At 42.6% G+C, this 22,476-nt stretch overlaps 1 protein-coding gene across 1 annotated transcript in view; it reads left to right on the forward strand.

Moving 5' to 3' along the window:
• The window catches only part of rad50 (RAD50 homolog, double strand break repair protein), a 134,462-nt gene that overhangs the window by 59,955 nt on the left and 52,031 nt on the right, over positions 1-22,476 (forward strand). Inside the window, 2 exon segments of the mRNA XM_052014835.1 lie at positions 2,273-2,430; positions 20,263-20,438. Of these exon segments, the coding sequence (XP_051870795.1) occupies positions 2,273-2,430; positions 20,263-20,438 (334 nt within the window).

Consider the following 22,476-nt stretch of genomic DNA (forward strand, 5'->3'; position numbering starts at 1 on the left):
TCAGTCCATTGAGGTGACCAGAATTGCACGCAATACTGTAAATGCGGCCTAACCAGAGTTCAGCTTAACTTCACATTTACCCAAGTGATGCACATGCCCCCTCCCGCAAATCCCAATGGTTCAAGAAAGGTGGTAAGAACTGGAAGTGGGGTGGTGAGGCCCAGTCAGTGGACTGTGGCTGACAGGTATTTATCTCAACCTCAACAGATGGGAATCGAATTATAAAGCATTGGACTAATTTTACTGAGTGCTAAACCAGAGAACTGTAACATTATAAAAATAGTTTCCATTTGGTACCATAATTACTAAATGCTGTGTTCCCCCAATGTCATAACAATAAAGTAACATTTCCTATCTTAATTAAAATGGCAATTCATCCTTCTAACGGTCAGTCACTAATTAGGTGCCAATAGGTTTGCCGCAAAAACCTCTCTTTAGTTTTTGAATGATTCAGATTAACTGGGTGTAGCCAAGTGTGAGCTGGTAATTAACACACAATTTAAAACCATTTACTGCTGAGCTGTCTGCTAAAAGGGTTACAACAAATCTTGGTCCTTCATAAACCTACCTGACTTCATCTCATTTGAATTAGGAGGAGGAATAGGCTACTTGAGCCATCAAGGCTGCTCTTTCATTCGGTAAGATCATGGCTGATCTTATTGTAACTTCATCTCTGCATACCTGTATAACTGTGGTCACCTTTCATCCTTGCTTATCGAGTGTTTTAAAAATATTCAAAGGCAGAGCACTTTGAGCATCCCATGACCCTTTGCCTAAATTCCTTATGAATTTTCGGATATTATTGAAATGAAGGCATATGGGGTTTGTACAGGAAAGGGGCGCTGAGGTAGAAGATCAGCCATGATCTTATTTCATGCGCAAAGGGCCTATTGACTGAATCCTGCTTCCATTATCTATTCCCTATTGGGATACTGGGACTGGAGGGCTTGAGTTATAATGAGAGCATGGATAACCTGGGGCTTTTTTTTAGAGTGTGGGAGGCTGAGGGGTGACCTTATAGAGGTTTATAAAATCATAAGGGATATAGATAAGGTGATTGGTCACTGTCTTTTTCCCATGGGTGTCTCAAATCAGAGGGCAAAGATTTAAGGCAAGATTTAAGATCCGAGGGGCAACTTTTTCACACAGGGTGGTGGGTATATGGAACGAGCTGCCAGGGGAAATGCTAGAGGAAGGTACACTTACAATGTTTAAAACACATTTGGACAGGTACATGGATAAGGAAGGTTTGGAGAGATATGGACTCAGTGCAGGCAAATGGGAGTAGCTCAGGTAGATATCTTGGTCGAGCTGAGCCGAGAGGCCTGTCTCTGTGCTCTATTAATCTATGACTGTCATTTGAGGAGGACCATTCCTATGATCCACAGCAGTTTGAGAGAAAATATTTTGTTTCATCTGTCTGAAGTGGGTGACGACTTATTTTCAAATAGTGGCCCCTGTTTCTAGATTGTCGCAACAGAGGAAACATACTTTCCATATCTACATTGTAAGAACCTTTCAGGATCTTGTACGTCCCCTCTGACTTTCTCAGATACAAGCTCAACTTGTCCAACCTTTCATTATAAGACACCTGCCCGTAGGACTTGCAACATATTAGCATTCCTCCCAATATTAGGAAAAAATATTGTACACTCCAGATGAGGCCTGATGCAACTAAAGCATAACTCCTTTAATACTTGGTTGTGAATCAATCCTATTTTCTTAGTAAGTTATCCCAAGATCTTTATCACAGGTTTTTTGAATTGATAATATGCAGCAAAATGGTGGTTATGTTCTGTCAACTTGACTGCTTTAGCGTTGCCAAATGTGCTGTGCCCACCTACAACTTCTTTGTGGATATTGCAATTTCAGCTTTCATCCAAAGTCCACTGCTTTTTCCAAAATATTCCCCAGTGGTCGATGTACAAGAAATCTCTTGACTCAGCCTTGAATTGGTAGCTGTGGAGGCTTGGCATAAGAGCTATTACTTTGCTGTAAAAATGCCTAAGCCTAATATTTGGGAAAACTTCTAATTAAAAAAACTAGTTGTAAATCAGAAAGAAGCTGTAGAAAAGAAAATTAAATTTTTTGGATTAGTGAGACTTTGACCTAGCATTCTTTGATTGGATTATTGATCTATTTTCAAGAGGAAATGTTTAATGTTCCTACTGCTATGACTCTCTAGTTATTCCCTGTGCCTTTGCTTTAGCTAGGCTGTATTGATCAAATGCAGATCCAATTCCTAAAGATTTTTTTTTGAATTCTTTGATAGGCTGACAAAGAGGAACAGATCAGGAAGATAAAGTCAAGACATAATGAGGGACTGACAGCACTGTTGGGGTATTTCCCTAACAAGAAGCAACTGGACGATTGGCTTCATGCAAAAGTTGGGGAGATCAATCAAAGCCGGGATAAGCTATTCAGGCTGAAGTAAGTACTAGACTTGCTGGTTCAGGAGAATGTTGCTTGGGTAAGACTTAGTATTGTTGGAATATATCGCACAGCAGGTATAGTCATTTTTACATTGAGTGCATTCAGCACACTTTTGCATTCTGTGTCTTGGCATCTAACTAAACTACTCATTTTGGGGATTGGATCTACCAATGGGATCTGTTGTTAGATCAGGGAATCCTGTGTTGACACCTTTCCAGGAGAGAGAGCTGTTCATGCCTCTATTTCATGTTGCTTAATTTTTGGATTTACAAAATATTATACAATACTTATTGTATATAGTTGCAGTCCCAGCACTGATCCCCAAGATTGCTAATCTGCAAACAATTCCATTGTCCCTGCTTCCTGCTTGTTAACCAATCCCCTATCCATGCCAATACATTATATTCAACAGCTTTTCTCTTTTGACTTAACCTTTTATGAGGTACCTTGTCAAAAGCTTTCAGCAGGTACAAATACAACACATCTACTGGTTTCCCTCTGTCCACTCTGGTCAAAACTTCCTCAAAAAGCTCTAATATATTTGTCAGGTAAGATTTCCCCATCATGAAGCCACATAGACTCTGCTTGATTATAGTATGATTTTCCAAAGGTTACTTCTTCCTTGATAATCGACTCTAACATGTTCCGACAATTGCTAGAGGCTACTTGGTGAATATTTATCCACACCTTGCCTCCCTCTCTTTGAATAGTGAATATCACAATGTCAGTTTTCTAATCCTCTGGTACTCTTCCAGATTCTAATGATTTTTGGAAGATTACAACCAATATATTCATTATGTTGGTGGGCATTTTTAGGAGCCAAGGATGCAAGCCATCCATGCCGGGGGATTTATTAGCCTTAAGTATTTATTTGCAGTCTCCGTGGGTTTCCTCTGGGTGCTCCGGTTTCCTCCCACGTTCCAAAGACGTACGGGTTAGGAAGTTGTGGGCATGCTATGTTGGCGCCGGAAGTGTGGTGACACTTGCGGGCTGCCCCCAGAACACTCTACGCAAAAGATGCACTTTACAGTGTGTTTCGATGTGCATGTGACGAATAAAGAATTCTTATTCTTATTCCTTCTTTTGTCACCATTTGCTGGATTCTAAATTTAGCCCAGTCTTTGGGTCTGCTGTTAATTTTTACTTTATGTTTTTCTCTTTCTAATTAATGCCCTGTTTAACTTCTGTGAAATGCTAGGAAATCTTTTGTAGCATGGTGCTTGGCAATAGTAAATGTATAATGTCATGTAACATCTATTTCAACAGTTGATTTTTATTTGAGAATGTTTCAGTTAATGTTTAACTAGTTATTTATTTCCTGTGTTCAAGACCCTTCGTTAGGCCTTGACATTGACGTTATGTTTGGGGGTCTTGTCCTGCTTCCTTAGAAGTTTGCAGGACTTTAATCTCATTTCAAGATATTCCTCAAGTTAAATGAAATGCAATCTATGTCCACATTGACCTGGTTGAGGAAATGTTATGTCTCAGAGCCACTTCTGGTTTGATTGGTTTATTATTGTCACACAATATTGTGATACATTATATTGTATTGCATTGCATATTGTGATTCTGATTCTGACATGTACTGAGATATAGTGAAAAGTTTTTTTGTTTTGCATGCCATCCAGGCAGATCATGCCATACATCATTACATTGAGGTATTAAAAAGAAAAACTGAATGCAGAATGTTGTTGTTGCAGTTACAGAGAAAGTGCAGTGCAGGTGGACAAATAAAATGCAAGGGCCATGACGAGGTAGATTTAGGAGATCAAGAGTTCATCTTTTAGAGCACAAGAGGTCTGTTCAAGAGTCTGGTAACAGCAGTATAGAAGCTGTCCTTGAGTTTGATGGTACGTGTTCTCAAGCTTTTGTATCTTCTGCCCAACAGGAGAGGGGGGAAGGAGGAATGACCGGGTTGGGAGGAGTCCTTGATTGTGTTAGCTGCTTACCTGAGGCAGCTGGAAGTGTAGACAGAGTCTACGGATGGGAGGCTGGTTTGTGTGATGGACTGAGCTGTGTCCACAACTCTGCTTTTTCTTGCAGTCATGGCAGAACAATTGCCCTACCAACCTTTGATGCATCAGGATAGGATGCTTTCTATGGTGCATATATAAAAACTGGTAAGAGACATCAGGGATATGCCGAATTTTCTTAGTCCTCTGAGGAAGGAGAGGCATTGGTGTGCTTCCTTTGCTATAACATCCACATGGTTGGACCAGGATAAATTGTTGGTGATATTTACACCGAGGAACTTGAAGCTCTCAACTATCTCCACCTAGCACCAATGATGCAGCCAGGGAATTGTACTCCACCTGGCTTCCTGAAGTCAATGACCAGCTCCATTGTTTTGCTGAGTTTGTGGAGATTGCAGATGGGATAAGGTTGAGACCCAGTTGATTTGAGTATCTTTGTCAATGCAGGGCACAATACATTGTTTATCGTGGAGTTGCATAGCTTAGAAATAGGTCCTTCAGTCCATTGTGTCAATGCTGACCATCATGCCTATCTATACTAAGCTCACTTGCCTGCATTAATTCCATATCCCTCTATACCCTACTCATTCAAGTACCTGTCCAGATGCCTCTTAAATGTTGTTATTATTCCTGCTTCCACCACCTCCTCTGACAGCTCATTCCAGAAACCAGCTACTGTTTGTATGAAAAATGTACGCCTGAGATCCCCTTTAAACCTCCTCCGTCTCTCCTTGAACCAGCGCTCTCTAGTTTTAAACACTCTACCTGTATATATAAAAAAAAAGATACCGGCTATCTACCCTATCTATTCCTGTCATCATTTTATGTACTTGTTACTTCTCAGACACCGCTACAAGAAAAACAGACCCAGCCTATCCAATCTCTCCGGATAACTCAAGCCCTCCAATGTAAACAACAGCCTTGTGAATCTTTTCTGCACTCTCTCTAGCTTAATCATGTCCTCCTTATAATGTGGTAACCAGAACTGCACACAATACTCCAATGTTTTGTACAACTGTAACATGACGTCCCATGTTCATGCTGAGAGAGAGAATTCAGCTGCAGAACATGCCATTGGTGTTGTAATGAGGAAGGTCAATGGATAGGAGCCCTATGATATCACTTTATGATGAGCGTAATCTGTAACCAAGGAAAGGCAGCATTAGTGAGAAGGATGCCTGGCTCAGTAGTACTGAAGTGAATTTTCATTCATTTTTCCAGCTTTTTCTCTTCTGTGTGGTGGGTGAGGGATCGAGTTTATTTAAATAATGTACAGACAAAAGATTGTGAAGTCTATTGCATTTAAGGGAGAGCAATACAAGGAACATTTTTTTTTAAATATTTTTTAATCTCAATTTATTTTCAGTTGAACAGTCTTCACACCTGTAACATTCAATTTTTCCAGAGCCAGAGACGGTTTTGAGCAGTAGTTGTCACTGGCTGTATTGTTAAAGACTCCCACATATGTATGCAAATCGTCACTTTAAGACCCACTTTCAGTACTGAGCTGGTGTTCAAGTACGTGATTTCAGTGCCGTTGTTTATTTGGAGTATATCTGTGATGGAGCAGAGTAAATTAGACATCAGAATTTCTGTTTTGGCTGCATCTGTCAGAATGTTGGTACAGGGAAAAGTATCTTAGAAAATAGCTCTGTTCCCTTTAGAGCATCAAAATCAGACCAGAAGAACAAATAGAGTCATAGAACGATACAGCACAGATACAGGCCCTTCCGCCCATCGAGCCCATGCTGACGAGGTGCCCACCCAGCTAGTTTCAATTTCCTGCATTCGGCCCATATCCCTCTAAGCCCCGCCCCTCCATGTACCTATCCAAGTGCTTCTTAAATGATACTATTATACTTGCCTCAACCATTTCCTCTGGCAGCTCGTTCCATATACTCACCATCCTCAGCGTGGGAAAAGTTGCCCCTCAGGTCCCTTTTAAATCTTGCCCCTCTCACCCTAAATCTATGCCCCCTAGTTTTGGACTCCCCTACCCTGGGGAAAAGACTGTTACCATCCACCTTATCTATGCCCTTCATTTAAACATTTCTATAAGGTCGCCCCTCATTCTTCTACATTTCAAGGAATAAAGACCAAGCCTGGCCAACCTCTCCATATAACTCAGGCTCTCTAGTCCTGGCAACATCCTCGTAAATCATTTCTGCACTTTTTCCACTTTAACTATGTCTTTCCTATAACAGTGTGACAAAAGCTGTATACAGTACTCCAGGTGTGGCCTCACCAACGACTTATGAATCAAGTATTTTCTACGAAATGATTGCCTAAAGTGGTTCAGCTCCCCTTTGAAGCCTTTCAACCTTGACACTCATCAACATTCTTTACTTTGTACGTTTATACAATTTACGCATTCACCTGGGTCATCCCCAAACTCCTAGAACATAGAACACAGAACAGTACAGCACAGTACAGACCCTTCATCTCACGATGTTGTGTCGAACTATATGAACACCTCCTCTATGATCAATCTAACCCTTCCCTCCTGCACAGCCCATAGCCCTCCATTTTTCTTACTTCCATATGCCGATCTAAGAGCCTTTTAAGTGTCCCTATTGTATCAGCCTCCACAACCACGTTCCAGGCACCCACCACTCTGTGTAAATAACCTATGTATCTCCCCTGAACATTCCTCCTCTGACCTTAAACTGATGTTCTCTGGTATTGGCTATTGCAGCCCTGGGGAAAATGTGCTGGCTGTCCACTCTATCTATGCTCCTCACAATCTTATACACCTCTATCAAGTCGCCTCTCATCCTGCATTGCTTCAAAGTGAAAAGCCCTAACTCGCTCAACCTTTCCTCATAAGACATGTTCTCTAATCCAGGCAGCGTCCTGGTAGATCTTCTCTGTACCCTCTCTGAAGCTTCCACATCCTTCCTATAATGAGGTGACCAGAGCTGAGCACAGTACTCCCAAGTGTGATCTAACCAGAGTTTTATAGAGCTGCGACATTACCTCACGGGTCTTGAACTCAATCCCCCGACCAATGAAGGCCAGCACACCATACGCCTTCTTAACCACCCTATCAACTTGCACGGCGACTTTGAGGGATCTATGGACTTGGTCCCCAAGATCCTTCTGTTTCTGCACACTGCTCAGAATCCTGCCATTAACCTTGTACTCCGCCTTCAAGTTAGTTCTTCCAGATTGTATCACTTCACACTTTTCCAGATTGAATCCATCTGCCACTTCTCCGTCCATCTCTGCATCCTGTCTCTATCCTGTTGTAACCTATGACAACCTTCTACACTATCCACAACCTCTCCAGCCTTCGTGTCATCTGCAAACTTACTAACCCATCCCTCCACAAACTGATGTAATCTCTCAACTGGGGCAGCAAATTTGCAGTGGTTCGGTTCTTTATTTTTAGGCCTCCGTCAACTCATCACCTAAGTATAATGGCCAAAATAATTGATCCGAGATGTTTACGCCAGCCTGTGCTTGGTGGAGCAGGTGTAAGAAATAATGTTTGTAGCTTTGGATTTTTTTCTCGGACGCAGTGTTGAGAGAAAAGAGGTGAAGGGCACACTACTGGAATAATATGAATACTTAATAGTAGAGAGCCAAACCTTGTGTTGGGGGTCTAGTTTTAAGCTTTGCTTTATTACATGACACGATGGTGTTTAAAGATTTGAGGAGTGTTGCAGCTTTAACCATCTTGCCTACACTTTTTTTTTTGATGTGCACCCGCAGGAAAAGTTCAGTGAGTAATTCCAAATTCTTTGCCTATAAGAAAGCAGCCTGTGTGAAATTACGAATTGACACTTATGTTTCGATAGCCAGGGGACTTTTCTAGCCACTTTTAATCGCATGTTTTGTGGTAATAGGGTTGATTCCTCTTTTCCCCCCCCCTTAAAAGCCCTTCTACAAAAGCTCTTGGGAACCATCTAAGTCTTATCAGGTGAGAAATGGAAAGGAGTGCTATACTTCTTAGGGGTGCCAACCACAAAATGGCAGCTAAGTTTGCAAACGTACTGCTTGCAAAGATTGAGAGAAGATTGCTAGTTTTTGTGCTTTACCTTGAAGATGTTACCGGAATCGGACAACTTGGTGGAAACATTGATGACTGTCAACCCAATAGTGTAGTTTTTTCTGCTTTCTTATTGCTCATTACGCTGTAGTAACAAGGTAAGTCATTTGCGGTTGGCAACTACAGTCAATGTTATGCTTTCCGGCTTATTCCTTTACACAACTCATCCTGCGTGCTTACGACATGGACGGATTGGTTTTCGTGGAATTTGAAGATTGCCGCACGAAGGAAAGAAAAGAGAAGACCAGCACGTAAATGCATGAATGATAGAACCTTGAGACGCAAGAGACTGCAGATGCTGGAATGTAGAGCAACAAACAAGATTCTGGAAGAACACAAAAGGTCAGGCAGCATCTGTGGAGGGAAATGGACAGTTGATGTTTCAGGTCGAGACCCTTCATCTGAACTGGTCCAGATGAAGGGTCTCGACCTGAAACTTTGGCTGTTCATTTCCCTCCACAGATCTGCCTGACCCGCTTAAGTTCCTCCAGCATCTTGTTTGAATAACAGCATCATGTCAAATTTCGTCCCTTAGAACACTAGTTATGTTAGAGGTGCCATTTGCAAGTTGTTATTCATTGGTGATTTTCGATTTTTTTCATATTTATTCCTATTTTTGGATCTGGGGCACCCTTTACTATTTAAAACCTCCATGCTTGTTGGCATGTTTTCAACAGCAGTTAATTCTTATTTGGCTGCAGAACATAAATCATGTCTGGAAGAAGAGGCAACAGGGCAGCAATAAAGCAGATCCTGGAACTCTTCATAGAACTTCATTTGCCCTTTCAACTGCCTATCCTTCATAGAAAGTTGGATGGGCTAAAGTGTGTCTACTTTAATGTGAGAAGTATCAGGAACAAGGCTGATGAACTTGGAGCGTGGGTAACTACGTGGAACTATGACGTGGTGGCCATTACAGAGACTTGGCTTTTGCAAGGGTAGGAATGGCTGCTGGATATTCCGGGGTTTAGGTATTTCAAAAGGGACAGGGACAGAGGTAAAAGAGGTTGGGAGTGGCTTTGCTGATCAAGGACAGTGTCACAGCGGTAGAAAGGGAGGACGTCCTGGAGGAATCATCCACTGAGTCAGTGTGGGTGGAAGTCAGAAACAGAAAGGGAGCAATCAGTCTATTGCGAGTATTCCACAGACCCACCCCCCCCACCCCCAGTAGCAGGAGGGACGCTGAGGAGCAGATCGGGAGGCAGATTTTGGAGAGGTGCAAAAAAACAGGGTTGTCATCATGCGTGATTTCAACTTCCCTAATATTGATTGGCACCTCCTTAGTGTAAAGGGGACAGATGGGATGGAGTTTGTTAGGTGTGTACAGGAAGGATTCCTGACACAGTATGTGGACAGGCTGACTAGAGGAGAGGCCATTCTGGACCTGGTACTAGGCAATGAGCCTGATCAGGTTTCAGATCTCTTGGTGGGAGAGCATTTTGGAGATAGTGACCATAACTCTTTGACCTTTACCCATAGCCTTGGAGAGGGATAAGAGCAGACCATATGGGAAAGCATTTAATTGGGGGAGAGGGAATTATGATGCTATTAGGCAGGAACTTGGGAGCGTAAATTGGGAACAGATGTTCTTGGGGAAATGCACAGTGGAAATGTGAAGGTTGTTTAAGGAATACATGGTGTTCTGGATAGGTTTGTCCCATTGAGGCAGGGTAAGGATGGTAGGGTGAAGGAACCGTGGTTGACACGAGATATAGAATGTCTTGTCAAGAGGAAGAATGAAGCTTACCTGAGGTTTAGAAAGCAAGTATCAGACAGGGCTCTGGAGGGTTACAAGGTAGCCAGGAGGGAGCTTAAGAATGGACTTTGAAGAGCTAGAAGGGGGCGTGAGAAGTCCTTGGCGATTAGGATCAAGGAAAACCCCAAGGAGTTCTACACATATGTGAAGAATGAGGATGACTAGAGTGAGGGTAGGACCGATCAGGGATAAAAGAGGAAACCTGTGCCTGGAGTCGGAAGAGGTAGGGGAGGTCCTTAATGAATATTTTGCTTCAGTATTCACCAGAGAGAGAGACTTTGACGAGGATGGCGTATGACAGGTTGATATGCTAGGGCATGTCGACATGAGGAAAGAGGGGGTGCTGGAACTTTTGAAAAAACGTTAGGATAGATAAGTCACTGGGGCCGGATGGGATATTTCCAAGGTTATACGGGAAGCGAGGGAAGAAATTGCTGTGCCTTTGGCGATGATCTTTGCATCCTCACTGGCCACAGGAGTAGTGCTAGATGGTTGGAGGGTGGCAAATGTTTTTCCTTTGTTTAAGAAAGGGAGTAGGGACAACCCTGGGAATTACAGACCAGTGAGTCTTACTTCAGTGGTGGATAAATTATTGGAGAAGATTCTTAGAGACAGGATTTATGGGCATTTAGAGAAGCAAAGGCTGATTAGGGACAGTCAGCATGGCTTTGTGAGGGGCAGGTCATGCCTCACGAGCCTGATTGAATTCTTTGAGGATGTGACAAAGCACATTGATGAAAGTAGAGCAGTGGATGTGATGTACATGAATTTTAGTAAGGCGTTTGATAAGGTTCCTCATGGAAGGCTTATTCAGAAAGTCAGGAGGCATGGGGTCCAGGGAAACTTGGCTGTGTAGATTCAGAATTGGCTCGCCCATAGAAGACAGAGGGTGGTGGTAGATGGAGCATATTCTGCCTGGAGGTCAGTGACCAGTGGTGTTCCACAGGGATCTGTTCTGGGATGCCTGCTCTTTGTGATTTTTATAAATGACTTGGATGAGGATGTGGAAGGGTGGGTTAGTAAGTTTGCTGATGATACAAAGGTTGGTGGTGTAGTGGATAGCGTAGAAAGTTGCTGTAGATTACAACAGGATATTGATAGAATGCAGACCTGGGCTGAGAAGTGGCAGATGGAGTTCTACCCGGATAAGTGTGAAGTGATACACTTCAGGAGATCGAATTCGAAGGCAGAATACAAGGTTAATGGCAGGACTCTTAGCAGTATGGAGGAACAGAGGGATCTTGGGGTCCAGGTCCATAGATTCCTCAAGGTTCCCGTGTAGGTCGATAGGGTTGTTAAGAAGGCGTATGGAGTGTTGGCCTTCATTAGTCAGGGTATTGTTCAAGAGCCGCAAGGTGATGTTGCAGCTCTATAGAACTCTGGTCAGACCACACTTGGGAGTATTGTGTTCAGTTCTGGTCGCCTCATTATAGAAAGGATGTGGAAGCTTTAGAGAGGATGCAGAGGAGATTTACCAGGATGTTGCCTGGATTGGAGAGCATGTCTTATGAGGATAGGTTTTTGAGGTTGGGCTTTTCTCTTTGGAGAGAAGGAGGATGAGAGGTGACTTGATAGAGGTGTACAAGGTGATAAGAGGCATAGATCGAGTAGACAGTCAGATACTTTTTCCCAGGGCGACAATGGCTAACACAAGGGACATAATCTTAAGGTGATTGGAGGTATAAGGGGGATGTCAGGGGTAGGGTTTTTACATAGAGAGTGGTGGGTGTGTGGAATGCACTGCCGGCAGAGGTTGTGGGGGCAGATACATTAGGGACATTTAAGATACTCTTAGATAGACACATGAATGGTAGAGAAATGGGGGGCTATGTGGGAGGGAAGGGTTAGATAGATCTTAGAGCAGGATAAAATGTCGGCATAACATTGTGGGCAGGAGAGCCTGTACCTTGCTGTAGTGTGTTCTGTGTTCTAGAACTCAGCATCCCAATGTCAGAGCTCAGAACCAAACTACACCAGAAGTCCTTAAGTCTCTTGGGCTCCCAGAGTACACTTACTATCAGTTTCTTGCTTCTCGCCACTTCAATCATTTCTTCCAAATGGTCATTTTTCCTTCAGACTAAGAATCCCAGGAAAGAGGCCATTCATCCTGGGGAATGCCAAGGGATTGGATTTTTAGGGGACACAGCCAGGGACTGGAGCCCAGACACAACGAGTCATGTTGCCATCTTGATTGAGGTTGATGCCAGTAACCCTGGCCTCTCGCTCAGTTGAGTGTAATTTTAGCCAGCTTGCAATTCATGAGGTGGCCAAGATTAGGCAAGGTGCCGAGAATATCTGACTTCTATGCATTGCTTTTTTTTTATTTTGAAGGAGCTTCAATGAAAACAGTGACTGCACTTTGAAAGTGCATTGTTTTCTAAAAAAAACTTTTGGATACTCTGAAAGCTGCTGTTATGAATGCATGTTTCTTTTATTGTTTCAATCCCTTTCTGTGAATTTCTTGGAGAAATCAAGATTGCTCTTTTTCTTCTGGGATTCTGCTGAACTTAGAGATTGGGAAAATTCCACTGGAAATTCCATATCCTTTCTTTGTCTTTGCATAATAAATTTATAAATCATGGGAACTACAGTCCCATGTATCCTTGTATCAGTAGTAGGGAAAATGCTGGCATTAACTATAAAGGAGGTGATAATGGAATCCTTGGCAAATATCAGTGGGATTCAACAAAGTCAATGTGGATTTATGAAAGAGATATTATTTCTGAAAAACCTACTGAAGTTTTTTTGGGGATGTAACTGGTAGAATAAATTTTGGAGAACGAGTGTATGTGGTGAATTTGCCATGTAAGAGGTCAGAATGTTGAAGTAGAGCTTGGGATTGGAGGTAAATATTGGCATGGATTGAAAACTAAATGTAAAGAGGCTTCTGTGGGATTTAGATAAATTGAACGAGTGGGTATATACATAGCTGCAGTATAATGTGGAGTTTAATAGGAAAAACAAAAGGCAGAACGTTATTTACATGGTGAGAAATTGGGAAATATTGAGGTACAGAGGGACTAAATACAAACATACAGGTGTAACATTAAGAAGCTAAATAGTACGTCAGTCTTCTTGGCAAGAAATTTTGAGTATAGCAGCAAGGATGTCTTACTACAGTTTTACAGGCTCTTGGTGAGACCACTTCTGGAGTGTTGTATGCAGTTTTCATCTCCTTAACTAAGAAAGAATATCCTTGCCATAGAGGGAGTGCAGTGAAGGTTCATCAGACTGATTTATGCAAAGGTGGGACTATTGTGTGAGGAGAGATTGGGACAACTAGAAATGAAAATCTAAACACTGCAGGTACTGGAAAATTTGAGTACCATTTGGGTCAACAATGTCCAAGTTTACTAGAGTTTAGAGGAATGAGAGCAGATCTCATTAAAACGTACTGAATCCTGACAGGCTCGACAGGATGGATGTTTTTCTAGCCAGGGGGTCTAGAACCAGGGGTTTCGGTTTCAGGACATGGGGTGGGACATTGAGGAATGAGATGAGAAATTCCTTCATTCAGAGAGCAGTGAGCCTGTGGAATTCTCTATCACAGAAGGCATTGGGGGCTAAGATACTGAATATATTGGAGGAGGAGGTAGATGGATTTCCAGACAGTGAAGGCATCAGTGGGAATGGGGAGAGCAATGGAATATGGGAAAGAGATGGAGAATCATCCACGATCATATTGAATGGTGGAGTAGGCTTGAACAACCAAATGGACTTCTGTTACTTTTTTTCTGTTTCTTTTTTATCTAGTCGTGTGGGGAGAGCAAGAGCTTTTATTATTACTTCTCCTGTGCAGTTGCTTGTTCTGATTTCTTTATCTGAAAGTTTGGTGTTAGTTTGCTCAGACCCTTAGTGAACAGTTGGGTATTGGTCTGAACAGGACTCATCATAGGGTTTTGCTTAGTGCATTGCCCATTCAGTCAGAATTGTGTAACTTCATGGATGAATAACCTGCCTTTTTGCTGACAAGCAGAATCATGTTTAATTATCTAAAGGATAGCGAGAATAAATCATATTTATGACTTATGGTCAGGTTTGCCTTCTACACGACCTATCAGAAGCGATGGCCAGAGAGGAGTTTATCAACAGTGCTAAGTATTTCAGCTGGGGATCTCTGATAATTGCAGGTGGTATTTCAGATTGAGGGTCAGAGGTAAGATAAGATATCTTTATTAGTCACATGTACATCGAAATACACAGTGAAATGCATCTTTTGCATAGATTGTTCTGGGGGCAACCCGCAATTGTCACCACGCTTCTGGCGCCAACGTAACATGCCCACAACTTCCTAACCCGTACGTCTTTGGAATGTGGGAGAAAACCGGAGCACCCTGAGGAAACCCACGCAGACACAGGGAGAACGTACAAACTCCTTACAGACTGTGGCCAGAATTGAACCCAGGTCGCTGGCACTGCAAAGCGTTACGCTAACCACTACACTTACTGTGCCTGCAATCCTGTGATCAGTCCTGGTCAGTCAAAGGAATGAGCAGCTTAGTTAACATTCCTGACAGTGACTGAAGTACTTAAGTTAAAATTGATCCGGTTTACAGAGAGGTCTTCCCCAGGTTGCGACAGGATGCCGTTCCTGAAAACTGTTTGTGACGTGGACAGTTTGCAAGTCGGAAATGCAGCCGTGAGCCAAGGTCCCATGCAGCAGAAGATTGGTATTGGTATTGGTTTATTATTGTCACTTGTGCTGAGGTGCAGTGAAAAACTTGTCTTGCATACCGATTGTACAGATCAATTCATTACATAGTGCATTGAGGTAGTACAGGGTAAAAACAATAACTGAATACAGAGTAAAGTGTCACAGCTACAGGGAAGCCTTGCAGCAGCCAGTAAATCCATCCTGCCAGTCTTCTAAACCCTTCTGCGTATGTGTGGGCTGTACCTAAATCGGGCGTTCATAAGCTGGGGAGGGCCTGTATAGTGAACTATTCGGCAATTTAGTTGAGATCTGTGCATACACTGCTAACACGTACTGCTGAACCAGAGTTTTTGGTGTTTGCACAAGTTCTCTTCAGAATTCGAGCTGATGTGTCTAAGACTTAAACAGGTAGGGTCTGGGCTGCATAACCATAAGTGCCAGCTTCACACAGCTTCTGTACATGTTATGGACTGCTTAAGACTAGCCTCGTATCTTTATTCCATTTTGTGTGCAAAAACAAAGGAGGCCAGCTAGTGGCAACATTGAGCAACCAACAAAGTGATGACCAGTGGCTCCACCTTCTGGCAGTTTGTGTTCTCTGCATTATTGCTTCAAATGGTTCGATGTGTTCATATGAAGGTAATTCTGCCTTAATTAGCTCTTATCATTAGAGAACATATTTATGATTTAAGTTTGAGACAAAGATTCAAAATGCACCTGAAGGTGATATAATGGTAAGATAAGATATCATTATTAGTCACATGTACATCGAAACACACAGTGAAATGCATCTTTCGCGTGGAGTGTTCTGGGGGCAGCCCGCAAGTGTCGCCATGCTTCCGGTGCCTACATAGCATGCCCACAACTTCCTAACCTGTACGTCTTTGGAACGTAGGAGGAAACTGGAGCACTCGGAGGAAACCCACGCAGACACGGGGAGAATATACAAACTCCGGTATTTGGTAGCCAGTAATGTTCTCCCACTATTTTTGACTTTGCCTTACTGACTTCATCTATCAATTATCACTAAATTAGTTTTGTTTTGCATGGTTATAACCCTATCTTTACTAAGCTTTTATCTTCAAATGATTTTGCAGCTGGGGATTTTTTGTTCACAGCAACATTCAGAGAGAAACTTGGCCACTATCAAATGTGCATTATGTCTTCTAATTAAGATCTCAATTTCACAATTTAGTTTTTAATGCTTTGCTTATTTACAACTCTGACACATTCCTCAGTTACCAAATACTTCCCTTCACGGTCTTTACCTTTCTCATCTTCTGTGGCGCAGATTCACACACCACATGCTAATGCCCATCGGTTTAGTTGGTGTTTTACCTTCCATCTGTTCTTAATCTCATCCTCTTGTACACATATAGGTTCCCCCAGGTTACCAATGCCCGACTTATCTACAGCCCATACATACGAGCGAGCACTTAGGAGACAGGTGGAATGCATTTGCCATCTACTGCAGGGATGGAACCCTGCCATAACCTGAAGAGATACAAACCTGCCATAACCTGCTGTAGAGATACAAAATTTCTGCATGCCCCACCCTGGGTGCTCTAGTTATCTCCTGTGCAAGAGCAATGTTACCTTGTATTTAATTCAGGCTGTATTCTCTCCCTAGAGTTTACTGCTACTCCAAATGTCCTAGAAATCCAAGACTCTGCTTTCTGTTCCACCGTTCAAGACCATAAGACGTAGGAGCAGAATTAGGCCATTAAGCTCATCGAGTCTGCTCTGCCATTCCATCATAGCTGATTTATTTCCCTCTCAACCCCATTCTCCTGCCTTCTCTCCGTAACCTTTGATGCCCTTACTAATCAAGAACCTAGCAACCTCTGCTTTAAATATACCCAGTGACTTGGCCTCCACAGCCATCTGTGGCAATAAATTCCAAAGATTCACCACCCTCTGGCTGAAGAAATTCCTCCTCATCTCTGTTCTAAAGGGATGTCTTTCTATTTTGAGGCTGTGCCCTCTGGTCCTAGACTCTCCCACTACTGAAAACATCCTCTCCATGTCCTCTCTATCCAGGCCTTTCAATATTCGGTTGGTTTCAGTGAGATTCCCCCTCATCCTTCTAAACTCCAATGAGTACAGGCCCAGAGCCATCAAACGCTCCTCATATGTTAACCCTTTCATCCTCAGGCTCATTCTTGTAAGCCTCCTCTGGACCCTCTCCAACACCAGCACATCCTCCTTAGATATGGGGCCCAAAACTGCTCACACTGCTCTCAAGCTGCACATTATTGTTCTTCCTCTAATGGATCTTAAACATCACCTGGAGAGCAGTCCTGAAATTATTATTCTTTAGGTCCTTTCTTTGATCTAACATCCAACTCCATCAATTTTCCTTTCCAAATGTAAGTGAGTCATGATTGGAGATGGGTCATTCTCTTATCTCTACCTATTCTGTCATATTTCTTGAGCAACAAACAATCTGCTCGAAGAACTCAGCAGGTCGAGCAGCATCTGTAAGAGCAAAGGAATTGTCAATGTTTCGGATCGAAACCCGCATCAGGACTCCTGCATCAGGAATTCCCGATTCCGCAAAGTCATAACTGTTGCTCCAGATTCCAGCATCTGCAGACTCTTTTGTCTCTGTCATATTTCTTACCTGACACCTAGGAGGCAATTGGGATTCCAAAATTGTGGATTCAGTGACATTGAATCCTCTCGGTGTGCTATCTTTCTTTCCAGGCCATGTGTTTTTGTTATTAATTGTAGATATAACTGCACAAAATTAGCACAGGAGTAAACCAAAAGAGCTGGTCATTGACATCAGGAAAGGGGGCGCTGTACATGCACCTGTCTACATCAATGGTGCTGAGGTCGAGAGGGTTGAGAGCTTCAAGTTCCTAGAAGAGAACATCACTGATAGCCTGTCCTGGTCAAAGCATGTAGATGCCACAGCCTAGAAAGCTAACCAGCACCTCTACTTCCTCAAGAGGCTAAAGGAATTCGGTTTGTCCCCTTTGACACTCACTAACTTTTATCGATGCACCATAGAAAGCATCCTATCTGGATGCATCACAGCTTGGTAAGGCAATTGCTCTGCCCAGACTGCAAGAAACTGCAGAGAGCTGTGGACACAGCCCAGCACGTCACGGAAACCAGCCTCCCCTCCTTGGACTCTGTCTTTAACTCTCGCTGCCTTGGTGAAGCAGCCAGCATAATCAAAGACCCCACCCACCCAGGTCATTCTCTCCTCTTCCATCAGGTAATAAGATGCAGGAAGCTGAGGGCACATACCACCAAGCTTAAGGACAGCTTCTATCCCACTGTGATAAGACTATTGAACGGCTCCCTTACACGATGAGATGGACTCTGACCTCACAATCTACCTTGTTATGACCTTGCTCATTATTGTTTACCTGCACTGCACTTCCTCTGTAGCTATGACACTTTACTCTGTGCTGTTATTGTTTTTACCTGTACTACCTCAATGCACTCTGTACTAACTCAATGTAACTGCACTGTGTAATGAATTGACCTGTACGATCGGTATGCAAGACAAGTTTCTCACTGTACAAATAAACCAATACCACTTCACTCCTCAAGTCCCTGCCACCATTTAATAGGATCTGATTGTAACCTTAACTCTGCAGTTTAAGCCTGATGCCTCCCACCTTGAAATGAATATGTTTGCTGACCTTCACATATTTCAGCGACCTTCACATATTTCAGCAACCTTCCACCATCCTCCTTGTCTGTCCCTTGCTATTTAGATCATAGGTATGCAGGATTGCACATCTCTTTCCTTTATTCAGATCTGAAGGAATTCCTGAATTTCTAGTTATTTTCTCTCAACACTTCTTCCCACTCTGTGCATTATGAATGAACAGAAGTTAGTTTTACACCAGCCACATTTTAGAAACATTCTCAACTGCCTCCTGTCCTTGTGCTGGATTACATTAAATTCATTCATTGCACATATAACAGAAGACAGTGGTGGGGGAACACATGCATTACGACCTGTCATTTCACACTTAATAGATAACTGTTGATCAAATTGGCTCATCAGTACATAACAAAAATGAAGAACATAGAACAGTGCAGCACAGGAACAGGCCCTTCGGCCCATGATGTTGTGCCGAACTAATTGACCTAGTAATTAAACACCTAACTAAACTAATCCCTTCTGCCTACACAATGTCCATATCTCTCCATTCTCTGAACATTCATGTGCCTGTCTAAGAGCCCTTTAAATGCCTCTATCGCGTTTGCCTCCACCACCACCCCTGGTAGTGCTTTCCAGGCACCCACCACTCTCTGTGTATACAAAACTTGGCCCGCACATCTCCTTTGAACTTGCCCCTTTCACGTTAAATGCATGCTGTCTATTATTAGACATTAAGCTATCTAATGAACTAGTAGGAAAATCAGAAATTGTTAAGGGTCAACCAAAATTGCAATTTTGTGGAAATTGCAGACTCTGCAGAGTTAGGCTGTAAGGTAATTTTTTGCCCTGAGCAGTTGGTACCACGTGTCACCCTATGGTGCACTGCCCTTGGTGGTTTTGGGGTGACGGCCCACCTTGCCAGTCGGAGAGTTTGTGGAATCTGCTCCTGGGGCTTGATGAGGTCCAATATTTGAGACCGCTGGAGGAATTCAGCGGGTCAGGAAGCATCTGTGGAGGGAAATGGACCTCACAATCTACCTCTTTTTGACTTTGCACCTGATTGTCTACCTGCACTGCACTTTCTCTGTAACTGTAACACTTTATTGTGCATTGTTTTACCTTGTACTACCTCAATGAACTGTGTAATGAATTGATCTGTATGAACAGTATGCAAGACAAGTTTTTCACTGTACCTCAGTACATATGACAATAATAAACCAATTTATCAATTTACAGTTGATGTTCTGGGTCGTGACCTTTCATCCATTCCAGATGAGTTCCTTCAGTATCTTGTGTGTTGCTGTGAAAGGAATTTGTATTGGGCAGCACAGTGTCACAGGTATTAGATCTGCTGCCTCTCAGCTCCAGCAACCCGAGTTCAATTCTGACCTCTGGTGCTGAATATGTGGAGTTTGTAGGTTTCCTCTGGTGCTCCATTTTCCTTCCTCATGCCAAAGGTGTGCAGGTTAGTAGGCTAATTGGCCGCTGTTAATTGCTCATAGTGTGGAAGTGAGTGGTAGAATCTGAGGGGGGGTGGAGGAGTTATGGGAATGTGGGGAGAATAAAATGTAAACTTACCTTTCACTGTATTTCAGGCCAAATCCTTTTGGCTCATTGAGTAATCTGCATATCTTGATGTCTTAGAACTTAATTTAAAGCTAGAATCTTCAATTAAATCAAAGTGGTTAGTCCATCAGGTACATATTGAGCACTTGGGTTTATTCCTGTTGGATGTTTATATTAAATTATCTTCTCTGAAACTTTCAGTAAGAACTTGGCTTCATCAGACCAGAACAAAAATCACATAACTACTGACCTGCGGACAAAAGAACAACAGCTCACCACCTACAAAGAAAAGTTCTTTGATGCATGTGGAGAGCAGGATTTTGAAAGCAACCTGTATAAACTTCAGGATGATATTGAAAAGACATCAAAGCAAAGAGGTAGGGTTCATTGCATTGTGAAAGCAACTGGTTTTGGTGACATCCAAGATCTTGGTGTCTGTGGTGGAATGTCAGGATTGTAGTGCTATTTAGTTATCACTGGTGAAAACTTTTGTTGGAGCATATCCATTTGATTACATTTTCCACCATCTGCTTTACCCAACACTGCAGGGGCGAGGTTTGCCTCCTCTTCCATCCCATCCCATCCCACTTCTCTTCCAACCTCTTCTTCAAATGCCTTTGTCCCTTCAATTCTTTTGCAGCCTCATCACTTGAATCCTTTAAAAGCTTTCTTTTCACACCCACCCTATATTTCTTACTAAAATGTCCTTTCTTTTATCCCTTGGGATCTGTGGTCAATGACTCCAGCATTGTGGTGGCCAGCACTTAACATAGTCTGTTAGTCTCCTTACTCCCATGGTGATGGTGACTGCTCCAATCACCTCTGTGAATCCCTCAAGACCTAAACTGCTGACCTTCTTTCACCCTGTTTCCTTCTCCACCTGTTTCCTGGTTTTATATTAAAAAAACTTCCCCGGTCATTTACAACTTTACTTCAGAGTGCTTAATCCAGTTCCCCACATGCCGCAATAATCTCTGCAACCATTACTTTATTTCACCTGCTCCCTGACCTTTTCTCTTGTTCCCAGGGAAAAAAAGGCCTTCACTGTTTTCCATCTCAGTGCTATCCTGGTGTAAGCCTCATTGTCAGTGCCTCTAGTTCTGGTTACTGAATTGTCCATATTTGGTTTATCATTGACATATCAATCTGTCAACAGATATAGGCAGACTTCTTCATACCCATTGAGGTGTAGCATCCTCTGCCGAAAGTCCACATTATCCACAACCTTCTCTTCCATAGTCTCATTTTCAGTTAAGTCTTGACTCAATATTTCTTTTTATATAACACTGACACTAGTTCTTCCTCCTTTCTCCACCTGCCTCTTTGCTATCAGACTGCTTTTGACCATTGAATTTCTGTCTTTGGAGATATTGATGAAGCATTTGTACAAAAGACAAAAACATGAAGTTTAGAGGACAAGGAGTAGGTACTGTTTCTGTGTTGTTATTACCTAAGGATTGGGTGATGAGAACTCCCATTAAAACAGTGAGATATTCCAAATGCAGGTACAAATGAGTCGCAAACAATTTATTCTTTCAAGATAAGTCCAGCATTTATTTCCCAGCCTTAATTGCTCTTGATGCTCGAAGCTGTCTTCTATTACAACAATTCTTGGTTTGAAAATCCGCAGCAAAGTGTTTATTGATACAGCTAGGATATTTCAAAGGACATTGCTGTAGATTTGCGATCTTTTGGAGGTTGGACTGGAGAGGGTAGATTTGCCTCCTTGATGTCCGTTGGTGACCCAGATGGAGCTTAACAATCTGTTACCAATACACATTCCAGATTTATTCAACTGATTGGTTAAATTAACCAGCTGCCACAGAAAGAAATTTGAATTATAAATGTGGATTGCCATTCCAGTAACATAATTGCTGCCAGAGACACAAGGGACTGCAGATGCTGGAAATCTGGAACAACACACAAAACGCTGGAGGAACTCAGTGGGTCAGGCAGCATCTATGGAGAGAAATGGGCAGTGGATGTTTTTGGTCGAAATCCTTCATCTGGACTGGATGAAGTCCAGGTGAAGGGTCCCGATTTGAAATGTCAACTATCGTGGGGAGAATACCAATCTGTCAGTAATGAGCCTCAACGAGCTGCAGCAAAGGCTGGATTTGACACATTGAATTTTGCTGCAGTAAGTGGTAACCTGGGAAAAAGCAAACAAAAAACACTGGAAACACTCAGAGGTCAGGCAGCATCTGTGGAAGGAGAAGCAGTGAATATTTCTGGTATGGGACCCTTCATCGGTTTGGTTCTGCTTTTTCAGATTTCCAGCATCTGCAGTTTTTATTTTGTTCATTCAGATTTGAGAAAGTCTTGTTATTCTGACCACCTTCAGCACCCACCACCTGCCAAGAAAAATGATGTGGAGAATAAAATCTCCCATTGCTGTGCTATCCTATCTCTGCC

Source organism: Pristis pectinata, chromosome 4 (genome assembly GCF_009764475.1).
Source record: "Pristis pectinata isolate sPriPec2 chromosome 4, sPriPec2.1.pri, whole genome shotgun sequence".
Classification (NCBI taxonomy): Eukaryota; Metazoa; Chordata; class Chondrichthyes; order Rhinopristiformes; family Pristidae; genus Pristis; species Pristis pectinata.